We start from the raw sequence: 15423 nt of genomic DNA, 5'->3' as shown, positions 1-15423 counted from the left end.
CGGAACCTGTGCTCCGCAACGGGAGAGGCCACAACAGTGAGAGGCCCACATACCGCCAAAAAAAAAGCAAGAAAGAGTAGTCTTTTTTTTTTTTTAAATATTCAAAGCTCAACCTGAAAGTATTTTCATCATCAAATTTCCTTCTGGAATAAATGATTAAAACTTAATTTAAAATCATAGATAAGCAACAAGGGTATACTGTAGAGCAGAGGGAATTATGGCAATTATCTTGTAATAACTTAGAATGGAGTATAATCTGCAAAAATACTGAATCACTATGCTGTACACCTGAAACTAATATAATATTGTAAATCAACTATACCTCAATTTTTTAAAAAAAACCTTAACTTAAAATCATATAAATTCCTATCTGGAATACCTTAAAATGAAACTACCCAATTGTATTTTAAGCTTGTGCTTAAAATATGCCCATAAAGAGGAAGTAGTATTAATAGATAGAAAAAAGCAGTAGTCTGGGCATCGGGAGACCTGGTGCTGACTCAGTATACTCTGTGACTCGAAGCAACTTTTCAAGCATTCTGCACATCAATCTCCTCATAAAAAAAAAAAAAAAGAACAGTTGGGTCAGAGAATCTCCAAGTCTCTTTCAGCTCTAGAGCTCAATGTTTGTCAGATTGGTTGGAGAGGTTGGTGGGAAACCCTTCATTGGAGTACAAGTACTTGTAGCTGAGTGTACAGTTGAAAAATCGCCTTCTGCCAAGTCTTGGGATCTTACATAACAAGAGAGATCAAATAGAAAATGGTCCAAACTCCGGGTCAACCAGGTGGCCGCTCCCGTTTCTTCAGCTAAGATCTGAGTGTAGAGCCCTGAACTGAACTCCTGATATCATCCAGATGTTAGCAGGACTGGAAAGCCTTCCAAAGCACAGCAAAACTTTTTGACCTACCTCCTAGAGAAATGGAAATAAAAGCAAAAATAAACAAATGGGAATAAATGGAACTTAAAAGCTTTGCACAGCAAAGGAAACCATAAAAAAGACGAAAAGACAACCCTCAGAATGGGAGAAAATATTTGCAAATGAAGCAACTGACAAAGGATTAATCTCCAAAATTTACAAGCAGCTCATGCAGCTCAATATCAAAAAACAAACAACCCAATCCAAAAATGGGCAAAGGACCTAAATAGACATTTCTCCAAAGAAGATATACAGATTGCCAACAAACACATGAAAGAATGCTCAACATCATTAATGATTTCTCACTAATCATTAGAGAAATGCAAATCAAAACTACAATGAGCCACATCTTCTTTATCCATTCATCTGTTGATGGACATTTAGGTTGCTTCCTGGATAGCACAGGTAGATCAGCTCAGTGCTTTGTGACCACCTAGAAGGGTGGGACAGGGAGGGTGGGAGGGTGGGAAATGCAAGAGCGAAGAGATATGGGGATATATGTATATGTATAACTGATTCACTTTGTGATAAAGCAGAAACTAACACACCATTGTAAAGCACTTATACTCCAATAAAGATGTAAAAAATAAATAAATAAAATAAAAACTACAATGAGGTATCACCTCACACCAGTCAGAATGGCCATCATCAAAACATCGACAAACAATAAATGCAGGAGAGGGTGTGGAGAAAAGGGAACCCTCTTGCACTGTTGGTGGGAATGTAAATTGATACAGCCACTATGGAGAACAGTATGGAGTCCTTAAAAAACTAAAAATAGAACTACCATACGACCCAGCAATCCCACTACTGGGCATATACCCTGAGAAAACCATAATTCAAAAAGAGTCATGTACCACAATGTTCAGTGCAGCTCTGTTTACAATAGCCAGGACATAGAAGCAACCTAAGTGTCCATCGACAGATGAGTGGAGAAAGAAGATGTGGCACATATATACAATGGAATATTACTCAGCCATAAAAAGGAACAAAATTGAGTTATTTGTAGTGAGGTGGATGGACCTGGAGTCTGTCATACAGAGTGAAATAAGTCATTTAGAGAAAAACAAATACCATGTGCTAACACATATATATGGAATCTAAAAAAAAAAAAAGGTTCTGAAGAATGTAGGGGCAGGACAGGAATAAAGACGCAGATGTAGAGAATGGACTTGAGGACACAGGGAGGAGGAAGTGTAAGATGGGACGAAGTGAGAGAGTAGCATTGATATATATACACTACCAAATGTAAAATAGATAGCTAGTGGGAGGCAGCCACATAGCACAGGTAGATCAGCTCACTGCTTTGTGACCACCTAGAGGTGTGGGATAGGGAGGGTGTGAGGGAGATGCAAGAGGGAGGAGGTATGGTGATATATGTATATGTATAGCTGATTCACTTTGTTATAAAGCAGAAACTAACACACCATTGTAAAGCAATTATACTCCAGTAAAGATGTTTTAAAAAAAGCACAGCAAAAGCCAACATGCTTCCTGGTGCTGACATTCTCTTGTCGGCAACTGGGCATCTATTTGGGTACATTGTAACAAAAAAAGAAAATTTCAAAACTCAGATGGGGTGACCTTGTTCTCATAATTCTAGAGCCATTTGGCAAGCAGAAAACTACCCTGACTGGCTTTATGAAGCCTAATTATTGTTCCTTCAAAGACACTGAGTATAAAATAACTACTAATTGTTTAAAAAAATCACTTGATAAATATGGAAAATCATAAAGAATTATGTGACCACAGTGTGTTCTGCAACCCAGAAATAGCCATTGCTGGCACTTGTGTGAATCCATTTCTCTCTTCTTGGATGTGCGTGTATCAACATAGGCATAGTGCTTGTTCTGTATACTAGAGTACAGGCATTTCCTTAATATTATTCCATATCTTTGAAAACATTATTTTAATAAAGTCCACTATAAGAATCTATTAAAATTGACTCACCAAACCCTTATGGTTAGGTTAATTTGTCTCCACTATTATGTTGTAATAATACTGCAAAGAATAGTTTTGAACAAAATTCTTCACCTGTCTCTTTCATTATGATCCTCCATCCTCCATTCTTAAGTGTGCAGATAAGTCTTGTTAAATTTATGTGCAGAAAGAATGCAAAGCTTTGAGTGATGCAGTATAAGCTTGGTACATGTGTCTGTGAGGTCATGGATGCTTCAGTTTAGGAATGACTGCGAAACTTAGGATATTCTTAGCATGAGGATTGTACCTAGAAGAAATAAATGTATGAATCCCCAAATATTGGGGTACAGGTATCAAATTAGACACGTCCATTTCGAGGTCATGAATTCTCTTTACCTGTCAAGTAGCTGGATTTATTCATAATTATGGTAGAAAGCCCTCATTCAGGTGATTTGAAGAACTTTTCAGCCCAGTAAAGTGTCCAAATTGTGTTAGCAAAGACAAGAATAAACATTTTAAACCATTAAATACTATTAGTATTATATATATGTGTTATGCAATGTCATTCTTCACGTTCAAAGAAGGAACCATGGGACATTGTTCTGGTTGTACAGAAAGATGTACAGAAACATGGTCAAGATGAAAGAAAGGGCTGCTCTGGAACTTTCCTCCCCAGCTCTTGGGCTTAATTTCCTGTCTTCTGACCTTGCTTCAAACCATAATATGCCTTACCTTTGCGTGGTTCTCTGTGGTTTGCAATTTTCTCATTCAGTTCTTGCAGCACCACTCAGAAAGGAGATTTATTTTTATTGAACAGACAAGGAAATGGCCAATTAGAGAATTTAAATGACTAGCTCTATGTCACTTAGCTGGGACTTAGTCAGATTTCTTATAAAAATAGAGTCCTCCGTAAGCATAGCAATAAGGAAGCGTACTGCAAAATGTAAATCATATACCTGTGTTGGGTCAAAACTTTCATTGATGATGAGAGAATGCAACATTAACACGAGAAAATTATTTGTGCGTCTTGTTTTGGATTGTTCTTCTTCCCCATAGATAAAAGCCCGTCGTGGTAAAAGAGATTCAGGGCAGAGGGAATCTCCCCCACAAAGTGTGGTACCATTTCCCAGAGGAGCCAAATGGATGAGAAGCCTTCCACTAGGAAAGGTAAAGCCACATATCTCTCTCTCTCTCTCTCTCTCTCTCTCTCTTTTTCTTTAAAATTTATTTATTTGGCTGCACCGGGTCTTAGTTGCGGCACTCAAGACCTTTAGTTGCGGCATGCGGACTCTAGTTCCCTGACCAGAGATCGAACCTGGGCCCCCCTGCATCGGGAGCATGGAGTCTTAACCACTGGACCACCGGGGAAGTCCCAAGTCACATCTTGTATTTGCAGGCTACCTTATGGAAGAGTGGAAGTTTTATTTCCACATCCTCGTTCTCCATTCCTTCTCCTTTGTTTTTTATCAAGCCTCCCTGTTGTGGAGATTCTCCCAGTATAACATTGGACCAGATCCAGCCCCTCATTCTGTTACCTGCTACTTTTTCCTTAGGGAGCCCCAATGAGGTATCTATGAGAAATTACGTCAAATGATCACTGAATCCCAGGACATAAGGAATGGAATGAGTCCAGAAAAAGTCATTTTAAACAAACCCCTAACCCATATATGAGTTCCTGCTACAATATCTTTGCTATGTAGCTGGTTATTTCCCATGAGCTTTGGAAACCTCCAGTAACAGGGAAATAATTCTTTTGCAGGCAACCAAATCTCATCCCTGAGCCTATTTGGCCATTAAAAATTATTTCTCCCATTATATATATATATTTTATAGGTTTATCTGTTTCTTCACAGGTTCTCTCTTTGTTGCTCTTTAGTCCCATTTCTCCAAATGTGCAAAAAAATTTAATCCATCATTCACATGGGAACCCTTTCAATATAGGCCCATTGTTCTACTTCACAGGGACCTAAAAGAATGTGTTGCTCTTGTAACAGAATGACAGTTCCTCCAGTACCGTATCACCTACAAACAGTAAAAATGGCTCCCCATATTAGTTTTTTTTTAAGCTGAATATATGTGAAGGCAGAGCCTAGTGACATACAACAAAAATACTTCCAAGTGAACATTACACTAAGGAGTTAGTGGTTGTGCTCATTTATACACTATATATCAGGTATTTTAAAAGAGAGCCCTTGGGGCTTCCCCGGTGGCCCAGTGGTTGAGAATCTGCCTGCTAATGCAGGGGACACGGGTTCGAGCCCTGGTATGGGAGGATCCCACATGCCGCGGAGCAGCTAGGTCCGTGAGCCACAACTACTGAGCCTGCGCGTCTGGAGCCTGTGCTCCACAACAAGAGAGGCCATGATAGTGAGAGGCCCGCGCACCGCAATGAAGAGTGGCGCCCGCTTGCAGCAACTAGAGAAAGCCCTCACACAGAAAAGAAGACCCAACACAGCAAAAATAAATAAATTAATTAAAAAACTCCTACCCCCAACATCTTCAAAAAAAAAAAAAAGAAAAAAAAAAGAAATAGCAGAAAATTTCGAATTAGCCATGAGCATGAATTTAAAAAAATAAAATAAATAAAAGAGAACCTTTGGATGTTAGCTTAATTCAAAGGCAGGTCTCTAAGTATAAACTTTCAAGCTTTATGATAGATGAATACGCAAAACAGATGGGACCACAGACTTGAGACTAGGAGACTCAGGTTCTGTGACTGGCTCTTCCCCATCTTCCTCATTCACTTTATTTTGGAACAATGTGACATAAATGCCTTCATTTAATTTTTGTTATATTTTCATCTGCTTCCCACACCTCTGAAAAAAGGCCGTATTTGTTTTACTTTATGGTAAGATCCCCGATTTATTGTCTTGAAGCCAACTAAAGAATATGACAAAGAAGGGTTGTAGTTATGATTATTTCGGTGAAAAAAGATAGTGGGACTGCATGAAATCATCTGTAGTTTTCTCAGACTTAGCAGTGGGAGAAATGGAAAGAAGGTGATCTCAGTCAGGATACTCACTGCAGACATCTGTGTTATTCTCTAGTTCCTGAATTCTGTTCATTACGCTATGGACTGGCTCTCATCATGCACTTCTCAAACTTTACCGTGATAACCCAGCGTGTGAGTCTGAGCATTGCAATCATTGCCATGGTGAATAGCACTCAGCAGCCTGGTTTATTCAATGCCTCCACAGAAAGACCTCTTGCATTCACCCTCAATCACTCCAACAGATCCACCAAGGAGTTTAATTCAGGAGTAAGTATAATGGAGAACAAGGCTCTTTGTTGAGAGGGAAAACCCAGTTTGAAAGGAAGAATTGTATCTTGATTCTGTGGCATATAGAAGCATGAATTTTCAGTGGCAAACTAAAAAGGACTGGAAGTATTTTTCTTTGAGATATTGCTTACCTCTGTGATTAAAATAGTCTCACTGAGATTATTATGATTACAAGGTTGGGGGTAGGGACTATAGGAAAAAATTGTGAACACTTCTAGAAAGGAATAGACTACTGGGTATCTTCAATGAAAAACTAGGCACTAGGATGTATCTAAGCACATCCTTCTGCCTGATTTTAAGCAGGTCTCTGTACTTTTCATAGTCTTTGAGCCATTTTACAACTCAGTAAGTTCTATATAATAAATAGTAATGCAAATGATTCTTGCCCATAGCTCTGCAAATGAATTTTGTTCTGAGAAAAATCAATTGCTACTCTCCTCCACTTGCCTCTCAGTTAAATAAGCCAGTTTTGCTATATATTTAAAATCTATTTCAGCATTACTTCCCACTTATAAATGTGTGGGTCTTTGAATTCTCCTTTGGGCCAGTTGTAACATCTTACCAATTCCCCCATTAATCAATGAGTTAAACAAAATCTTTATTACATGTTCATTTTTTATTTGTATAAGAATCATGATTATAACCCATTTAAATTTTTTCTTTAAACTAACATTTATTTTACATTTCTAAAGTCATCCTCATATTTTATGATTTTGTTACCTTGGAGCCAGCTTATTTATAATGACCTCTCTGTCTCCAGTCTTTCTTCCATCATTCATTCTACACATTCACACACCTGTGCTCAAGAATCCAGAATACCTTCAAGTCACGAACTCCTCTCTTGAGATGCTGTACTTCTCCAGAACCTGGGCCCACTTCTCAGCACACTCATTTCTGCTATCAATGACCCAGGGAGAGTCTTTGCTCTGAGCAAGTTAGAGTCCTGGTTAGTTTCACTGGGTATCATTCCAAATACTGCAAGTCCACTTTTGCTGTTTTTCTTCAATAAGAATGAGTTTTCCTATTTCTCTTTACACAAATCATAGGCATTCTTCAAAGAATGGTTCAAGTACTTCTTCCTTCCTGGGACCTTCCCAAAATTGTTCTTCCCTCTTCTTAAAGTCCCTATTTTACCGCCGTTCATCCTCAAACTTGAATTCTGACATGAGTCATATATCTTGTATTATTTATAGTTATTTTAAGTGGACAAAATATTTCATATTTTACATTGTTTGGCTCTTTACTTCAATTTATACCATGATGCCATGTATCTAGTGGTCTACCAAAATTATTTATTGGGTTACATCAGAAGAAAATGTGATCTTATTAATGTGTAATATGTGTCTTAGGACACATAGGTCTGCCAGGGCAGACCATGATTCCTAAACTTGATTTTAGGGACTAATTTTGATAAGCATTCAGTAAAGATGTGTTTTCCTTATTTTTTAAAATGAGAGTCAGCATGTCACCTGACTTATTTACTAGAACCAAAATAGTTAAAAGAAGCTCTTTCACTATATTTCATTTACATCTTCCTATCAACTACCTATGTAATCATTTATTTATCTCTTTTCTTCTTCATTTCTCTATTTTTTTTTCCTTTTCTTCTTCATTTCTCTATTTTTTTCTCCCTCTGAGAGGAGCAAATTAGAGATATAATTGGTTGTTTGGAAAAGGTGGAATATTTGTTTGGTAAAAAATGGAGGAAAGCCAAAATTGATATTTTATAGGAGGGTCAAAACCCCAAGCAGCTCTGGCTATAAAATAGAATTTTTATAAAAGAAATTCTTAGCAAAGAATTTTCCTTTTTTTCCCCCCAGGCCTCTGTATATGAATGGAGCCCAGAGACTCAGGGTATCATCTTTAGCTCCATCAGCTATGGGATAATACTGACTCTGATCCCAAGTGGCTATTTAGCAGGGATATTTGGAGCAAAGCAGATGCTTGGTGCTGGTTTGCTGATCTCCTCCCTTCTCACCCTCTTTACACCACTGGCTGCTGACTTTGGAGTGATTCTGGTTATTGTGATTCGGACAGTCCAGGGCATGGCCCAGGTAGCCGGTTACTTTCTCATTCTGTGTGGGATATGGATTCCTGAATTCTACTAGAGATCAAGAGTCTTAATGATTTTCATTTCAGGGAATGGCATGGACAGGTCAGTTTACAATTTGGGCAAAATGGGCTCCCCCACTTGAACGAAGCAAGCTCACCAGCATTGCGGGATCAGGTAAGGATATGCATATAGATCACAACTTTGTAATCTGCTTCACCCTATTACATCTTTCCTTCTATGCATAGGATGGTTTGGGGAACAGGGAGAAAAGTGCTGTAAAAATATTCAACAATGTAAGACAGTCACATAACAAATAAGACAGATACATCTGTGCTGTAGAGCCACTAAGACTCAGAAGCAGAAAAGACCATTGAGCATTGTGAGGGTAGTCAGAAAAGCACTGTAGGGGAAACTTTAGAACTTTAAGAATTTGCAAAAATAGAAAAAAAAAAACAAACAAGTAAACTGTATAAACACCATTTTAGCAAAGATATGCAAATGAGAATTAAGACTATCAGTGGTAAGGAGATAAATCAGTCTGGAAAGTAGAGTTTCAAGAGCCCACATTATTCTGAGTTCTTTACTCTTCGGAGCTAATATTCACAATATCCCTTTGAAGATAATTTTTAACTCTCATTTTCTTTTCTTTTAAATTTATTTTATTTATTTTTTTATACAGCAAGTTCTTGTTAGTCATCCATTTTATACACATCAGTGTATACATGTCAATCCCAATCTCCCAATTCATTACACCACCACCCCCCACCCCCCACTGCTTTCCCCCCTTGGTGTCCATATGTTTGTTCTCTACATCTGTGTCTCTATTTCTGCCCTGCAAACCAGTTCATCTGTACCATTTTTCTAGGTTCCACATATATGCATTAATATACAATATTTGTTTTTCTCTTTCTGACTTACTTCACTCGGTTTGACACTCTCTAGATTCATCCACGTCTCTAACAAATGACTCAATTTCATTCCTTTATTGGCTGAGTAATATTCCATTGTATGCATGTACCACATCTTCTTTATCCATTCGTCTGTCAGTGGGCATTTAGGTTGCTTCCATGACCTGGCTATTGTAAACGGCGCAGCAGTGAACATTGGGGTGCATGTGTCTTTTTGAATTATGGTTTTCTCAGGGTATATGCCCACTACTGGGATTGCTGGGTCGTATGGTAGTTCTATGTTTAGTTTTTTTAAGGAACCTCCATACTGTTCTCCATATGGGCTGTATCAATTTACATTCCCACCAACAGTGCAAGAGGGTTCCCTTTTCTCCACACCCTCTCCAGTATTTGTTGTTTGTAGATTTTCTGATGGTGCCCATTCTAACTGGTGTGATGTGATACCTCATTGTAGTTTTGATTTACATTTCTCTAGTAATTAGTGATGTTCAGCAGCTTTTCATGTGCTTCTTGGCCATCTTTATGTCCTCTTTGAAGAAATGTCTATTTAGGCCTTCTGCCCATTTTCTGATTGGGTTGTTTGTTTTTTTAATATTGAGCTGAGTGAGCTGTTTATATATTTTGGAGATTAATCCTTTGTCCATTGATTCGTTTGCAAATATTTTTTCCCTTTCTGAGGGTTGTCATTTCATCTTGTTTGCAGTTTCCTTGGCGTTGCCAAAGGTTTTAAGTTTCATTAGGTCCCACTTGTTTATTTTTGTTTTTATTTCCATTACTCTAGGAGGTGGATCAAAAAAGATCTTGCTGTGATTTATGTCAAAGAGTGTTCTTCCTATGTTTTCCTCTAAGAGTTTTATAGTGTCTGGTCTTATATTTAGGTCTCTAACCCATTTTGAGTTTATTTTTGTGTATGGTGTTAGGGAGTGTTCTAATTTCATTCTTTTACATGTAGCTGTCCAGTTTTCCCAGCACCACTTATTGAAGAGACTGTCTTTTCTCCATTGTATATCCTTGCCTCCTTTGTCATAGATTAGTTGACCATAGGTGCGTGGGTTTATCTCTAGGCTTTCTATCCTGTTCCATTGATCTATATTTCTGTTTTTGTGCCAGTACCATATTGTCTTGATTACTGTAGCTTTGTAGTATAGTCTGAAGCCAGGGAATCTGATTCCTCCAGTTCCATTTTTTTCCCTCAAGACTGCTTTGGCTATTTGGGGTCTTTTGTGTCTCCATACAAATTTTAAGATTTTTTTGTTCCAGTTCTGTAAAAAATGCTATTGGTAATTTGATAGGGATTGCATTGAATCTGTAGATTGCTTTGGGTAGTATAGTCATTTTCACAGTATTGATTCTTCCAATCCAAGAACATGGAATATCTCTCCATTTGTTGGTATCATCTTTAATTTCTTTCATCAGTGTCTTATAGTTTTCTGCATACAGGTCTTTTGTCTCCCTAGGTAGGTTTATTCCTAGGTATTTTATTCTTTCTGTTGCAATGGTAAATGGGAGTGTTTCCTTAATTTCTCTTTCAGATTTTTCATCATTAGTGTATAGGAATGCAAGAGATTTCAGTGCATTAATTTTGTATCCTGCAACTTTACCAAATTCATTGATTAGCTCTAGTAGTTTTCTGGTGGCATCTTTAGGATTCTCTGTGTATAGTATCATGGCATCTGCAAACAGTGTCAGTTTTACTTCTTCTTTTCCAAATTGTATTCCTTTTATTTCTTTTTCTTCTCTGATTGCCGTGGCTAGGACTTCCAAAACTATGTTGAATAATAGTGGCGAGAATGGACACCTTGTCTTGTTCCTGATCTTAGAGGAAGTGCTTTCAGTTTTTCACCATTGAGAATGATGTTTGCTGTGGGTTTGTCATACATGGCCTTTATTATGTTGAGTAGACTCCCTCTATGCCCACTTTCTGTAGAGTTTTTATCATAAATGGGTGTTGAATTTTGTCAAAAGCTTTTTCTGCATCTATTGAGAAGATCATATGGTTTTTCTTCTCCAATTTGTTAATATGGGGTATCACATTGATTGATTTGCATATACTGAAGAATCCTTGCATCTCTGGGATAAATCCCACTTGATCATGGCGTATGATCCTTTTAATGTGTTGTTGGATTCTGTTTGGTAGTCTTTTGTTGAGGATTTTTGCATCTATATTCATCAGTGATATTGGTCTGTAATTTTCTTTTTTTGTGACATCTTTGTCTGGTTTTGGTATCAGGGTGATGGTGGCCTCATAGAAGGAGTTTGGGAGTGTTCCTTCCTCCGAAATTTTTTGGAAGAGTTTGAGAAGGATGCGTGTCAGCTCTTCTCTAAATGTTTGATAGAATTCACCTGTGAAGCCATCTGGTCCTGGACTTTTGTGTGTTAGAAGATTTTTAATGACAGTTTCAGTTTCATTACTTGTGATTGATCTGTTCATATTTTCTATTTCTTCCTGGTTCAGTCTTGGAAGGTTATACCTTTCTAAGAATTTGTCCATTTTTTCCAGGTTGTCCATTTTATTGGCATAGAGTTGCTTGTAGTAGTCTCTTTTGATGCTTTGTATTTCTGTGGTGTCTGTTGTAACTTCTCCGTTTTCATTTCTAATTTTATTGATTTGAGTCCTCTCCCTCTTTTTCTTGAGTCTGGCTAAAAGTTTATCATTTTTGTTTATCTTCTCAAAGAACCAGCTTTTAGTTTTATTGATCTTTGCTATTGTTTTCTTCTTTTCTATTTCATTTATTTCTGCTCTGATCTTTATGATTTCTTTCCTTCTGCTAACTTTGAGTTTTGTTTGTTCTTCTTTTTCTAGTTCCTTTAGGTGTAAGGTTAGATTGTTTATTTGAGATTTTTCTCATTTGTTGAGGTAGGCTTGTATAGCTGTAAACTTCCCTCTTAGAACTGCTTTTGCTGCATCCCATAGGTTTTGGATCATCGTGTTTTCATTGTTATTTGTCTCTAGGTATTTTTTGGTTCCCTCTTTGATTTCTTCAGTGATCTCTTGGTTATTTAGTAACGTATTGTTTAGCCTCCATGTGGTTGTGCTTTTTACGTTTTTTTTTCCCCTGTAATTGATTTCTAATCTCATAGCATTGTGGTCAGAAAAGATGCTTGATATGATTTCAATTTTCTTAAATTTACTGAGGCTTGATTTGTGACCCAAGATGTGATCTGTCCTGGAGAAGGTTCCATGCACACTTGAGAAGAAGGTGTAATCTGCTGGTTTTGGATGAAATGTCCTATAAATATCAATTAAATCTATCTGGTCTATTGTGTCATTTAAAGCTTGTGTTTCCTTATTATTTTTCTGTCTGGATGATCTGTCCATTGGTGTAACTGAGGTGTTAAAGTCCCCCACTATTATTGTGTTGCTGTCAATTTCCTCTTTTAGAGCTGTTAGCAGTTGCCTTATGTATTGAGGTGCTCCTATGTTGGGTGTATATATATTTATAATTGTTATATTTTCTTCTTGGATTGATCCCTTGATCATTATGTAGTGTCCTTGCTCATCTCTTGTAACATTCTTTATTTTAAAGTCTATTTTATCTGATATGAGTATTGCTACTCCAGCTTTCTTGTGATTTCCATTTGCATGGAATATCTTTTTCCATCCCCTCACTTTCAGTCTGAATGTGTCCCTAGGTCTGAATGGGTCTCTTGTAGACATTTATATATGGGTCTTGTTTTTGTATCCATTCAGCAAGCCTGTGTCTTTTGGGTGGAGCATTTAATCCATTCACGTTTAAGGTAATTATTGATATGTATTTTCCTATGACCATTTTCTTAATTGTTTTGGGTTTGTTTTCGTAGGTCCTTTTCTTATCTTGTGTTTCCCACTTAGAGAAGTTCCTTTAGCACTTGTTGTAGAGCTGGTTTGGTGGTGCTAAATTCTCTTAGCTTTTGCTTGTCTGTAAAGCTTTTGATTTCTCCATCAAATCTGAATGAGATCCTTGCTGGGTAGAGCAATCTTGGTTGTAGGTTCTTCCTTTTCATCACTTTAAGTATTTCATGCCACTCCCTTCTGGCTTGTAGAGTTTCTGCTGAGAAATCAGCTGTTAACCTTATGGGAGTTCCCTTGTATGTTATTTGTCATTTTTCCCTTGCTGCTTTCAATAATTTTTCTTTGTCTTTAATTTTTGCCACTTTGATTACTATGTGTCTCGGCATGTTTCTCCTTGGGTTTATCCTGTATGGGACTCTCTGCACTTCCTGGAATTGGGTGGCTATTTCCTTTCCCATGTTAGGGATGTTTTCAACCATAATCTCTTCAAATATTTTCTCGGGTCCTTTCTCTCTCTCTTCTCCTTCTGGGACCCCTATAATGTGAATGTTGTTGCGTTTAATGTTTTCCCAGAGGTCTCTTAGGCTTTCTTCATTTCTTTTCATTCTTTCTTCTTTATTGTGTTCTGCAGCAGTGAATTCAACCATTCTGTCTTCCAGGTCACTTATCCATTCTTCTGCCTCAGTTATTCTGCTATTGATTCCTTCTAGTGTATTTTTCACTTCAGTTATTGTGTTCTTCATCTCTGTTTGTTTGTTCTTTAATTCTTCTCAATCTTTGTTAAACATTTCTTGCATCTTCTCGATCTTTGCCTCCATTCTTTTTCCAAGATCCTGGATTATCTTCACTATCATTATTCTGAATTCTTTTTCTGGAAGGTTGTCTATCTCCACTTCATTTAGTTGTGTTTCTGGAGTTTTATCTTGTTCCTTCATCTGGTACATAGTCCTCTGCCTTTTCATCTTCTCTATCTTTCTGTGAATGAGGTTTTTGTTCCACAGGCTGCAGGATTGTAGTTCTTCTTGCTTCTGTTGTCTGCCCTCTGGTGGATGAAGCTATCTAAGAGCCTTGTGCAAGTTTCCTGATGGGAGGGACTGGTGGTGGGTAGAGCTGGCTGTTGCTTTGGTGAGCAGAGCTCAGTAAAACTTTAATCCACTTGTCTGCTGATTGGCGGGGCTGGGTTCCCTCCCTGTTGGTTGTTTGGCCTGAGGTGACCCAACACTGGAGCCTACTTGGCCTCTTTGGTGGGGCTAATGGCAGACTCTGGTAGGGCTCACACCAAGGAGTACTTCCCAGAACTTCTCCTGCCAGTGTCCTTGTACTCACGGTGACACACAGTCACCCCCTGCCTCTACAGGAGACCCTCCAACACTAGCAGGTATGTCTGCTTCAGTCTCCTATGGGGTCACTGCTCCTTCCCCTGGTTTCCGATGTGCACACTACTTTGTGTGTGCCCTCCAAGAGTGGAGTTGCTGTTTCCCCCAGTCCTGTCGAAGTCCTGCAATCAAATCCTGCTAACCTTCAAAGTCTGATTCTCTAGGAATTCCTCCTTCCATTGCCGGACCCCCAGATTGGGAAGCCTGACGTGGCGCTCAGAACTTTCACTCCAGCGGGTGGACTTCTGTGGTATAAGTGTTCTCCAGTTTGTGAGTCACCCACCCAGCAGTTATGGGATTTGATTTTATTGTGATTGCACCCCTCCTACCATCTCATTGTGGCTTCTCCTTTGTCTTTGGATGTGGGGTATCTTTTTTGGTGAGTTCCAGTGTCTTCCTGTCAATGATTGTTCAGCTGTTAGTCATGATTCTGGTGTTCTTGTAAGAGGGAGTGAGAGCACGTCCTTCTACTCTGCCATCTTGAACCAATCTTAACTCTCATTTTACAAAGGAGGGAATTAAAGTATGCAGAGATTAAGTAAATTTCCCAGAGACAAATAAATAGCTGGCGGTAGAACTGAGATTTGAGACCCAGCAATTTGGTCCCAGAGTGTACACTCTCAATCACCATGCTACCCTCCCCCACCAGAGCTTGTGATCGTAAGGACTTGATAACTACATCATTGCTATTTGCCCCAACTGGTAGCACTGAGAATGTGTACTTGAAGAACAGAACTGAGGGTCATCAAGCCTCTCACTCCCCAGTCCAATGCATGGCTGCATCCTGCAGATTTTTACTCCAAAGCCACTGTCCTGTGTGGCTCTTTCCATTGCAGTTGTCAGCATCTCCTCTATCTACAAATGCTCAGTTGGTCTTCTCTCTCCTCTAGCTTTGTTTCCTTCAAACTTCTCATCAAAGCCAGGTTATCTCCCTAAAGCACAGACAGGGCATTTTTGCTAACCTGCTTGGGAATCTTCAGTCTGTGCCTTCATGATTACAGAAGACTGACCTCCTTATTGCATGGATATAAAGATGCTCTACCATTTGGTCCCAACCTGCCTTTGCAATCAACATCCCTCTGTAAGCAATGCTCAGATTGTAGCATGTATAGTCTGCACTTAACTTCTCTCTGGCTCTATTTCTACTGGCTCATTTTCCTGGAAGGTCTTTTGCTCCCAGCTTCTTTTACCAAAATT

At 38.5% G+C, this 15423-nt stretch overlaps 1 protein-coding gene across 3 annotated transcripts in view; it reads left to right on the top strand.

Annotated features, from left to right (window-relative positions):
• Nucleotides 1–15423, top strand: part of SLC17A2 (solute carrier family 17 member 2) — a 56380-nt gene that overhangs the window by 33724 nt on the left and 7233 nt on the right. For 2 of the 3 annotated variants that reach the window (XM_029243306.1, XM_029243304.1), the window contains exons 1-4: nucleotides 3706–4004; nucleotides 5885–6096; nucleotides 7938–8171; nucleotides 8257–8344. In XM_029243306.1, the coding sequence (XP_029099139.1) occupies nucleotides 3977–4004; nucleotides 5885–6096; nucleotides 7938–8171; nucleotides 8257–8344 (562 nt within the window). In that variant the 5' untranslated portion in view covers nucleotides 3706–3976. Of the gene's footprint in view, nucleotides 1–3705; nucleotides 4005–5884; nucleotides 6097–7937; nucleotides 8172–8256; nucleotides 8345–15423 lie in introns of those variants that run through there. The other variant, XM_029243303.1, reaches the window with a different exon arrangement.

Source organism: Monodon monoceros, unplaced genomic scaffold, assembly GCF_005190385.1.
Source record: "Monodon monoceros isolate NGI ecotype Baffin Bay Population unplaced genomic scaffold, NGI_Narwhal_1 Super_Scaffold_3, whole genome shotgun sequence".
NCBI lineage: Eukaryota > Metazoa > Chordata > Mammalia > Artiodactyla > Monodontidae > Monodon > Monodon monoceros.
This window is presented reverse-complemented; position numbering and strand designations above follow the sequence as displayed.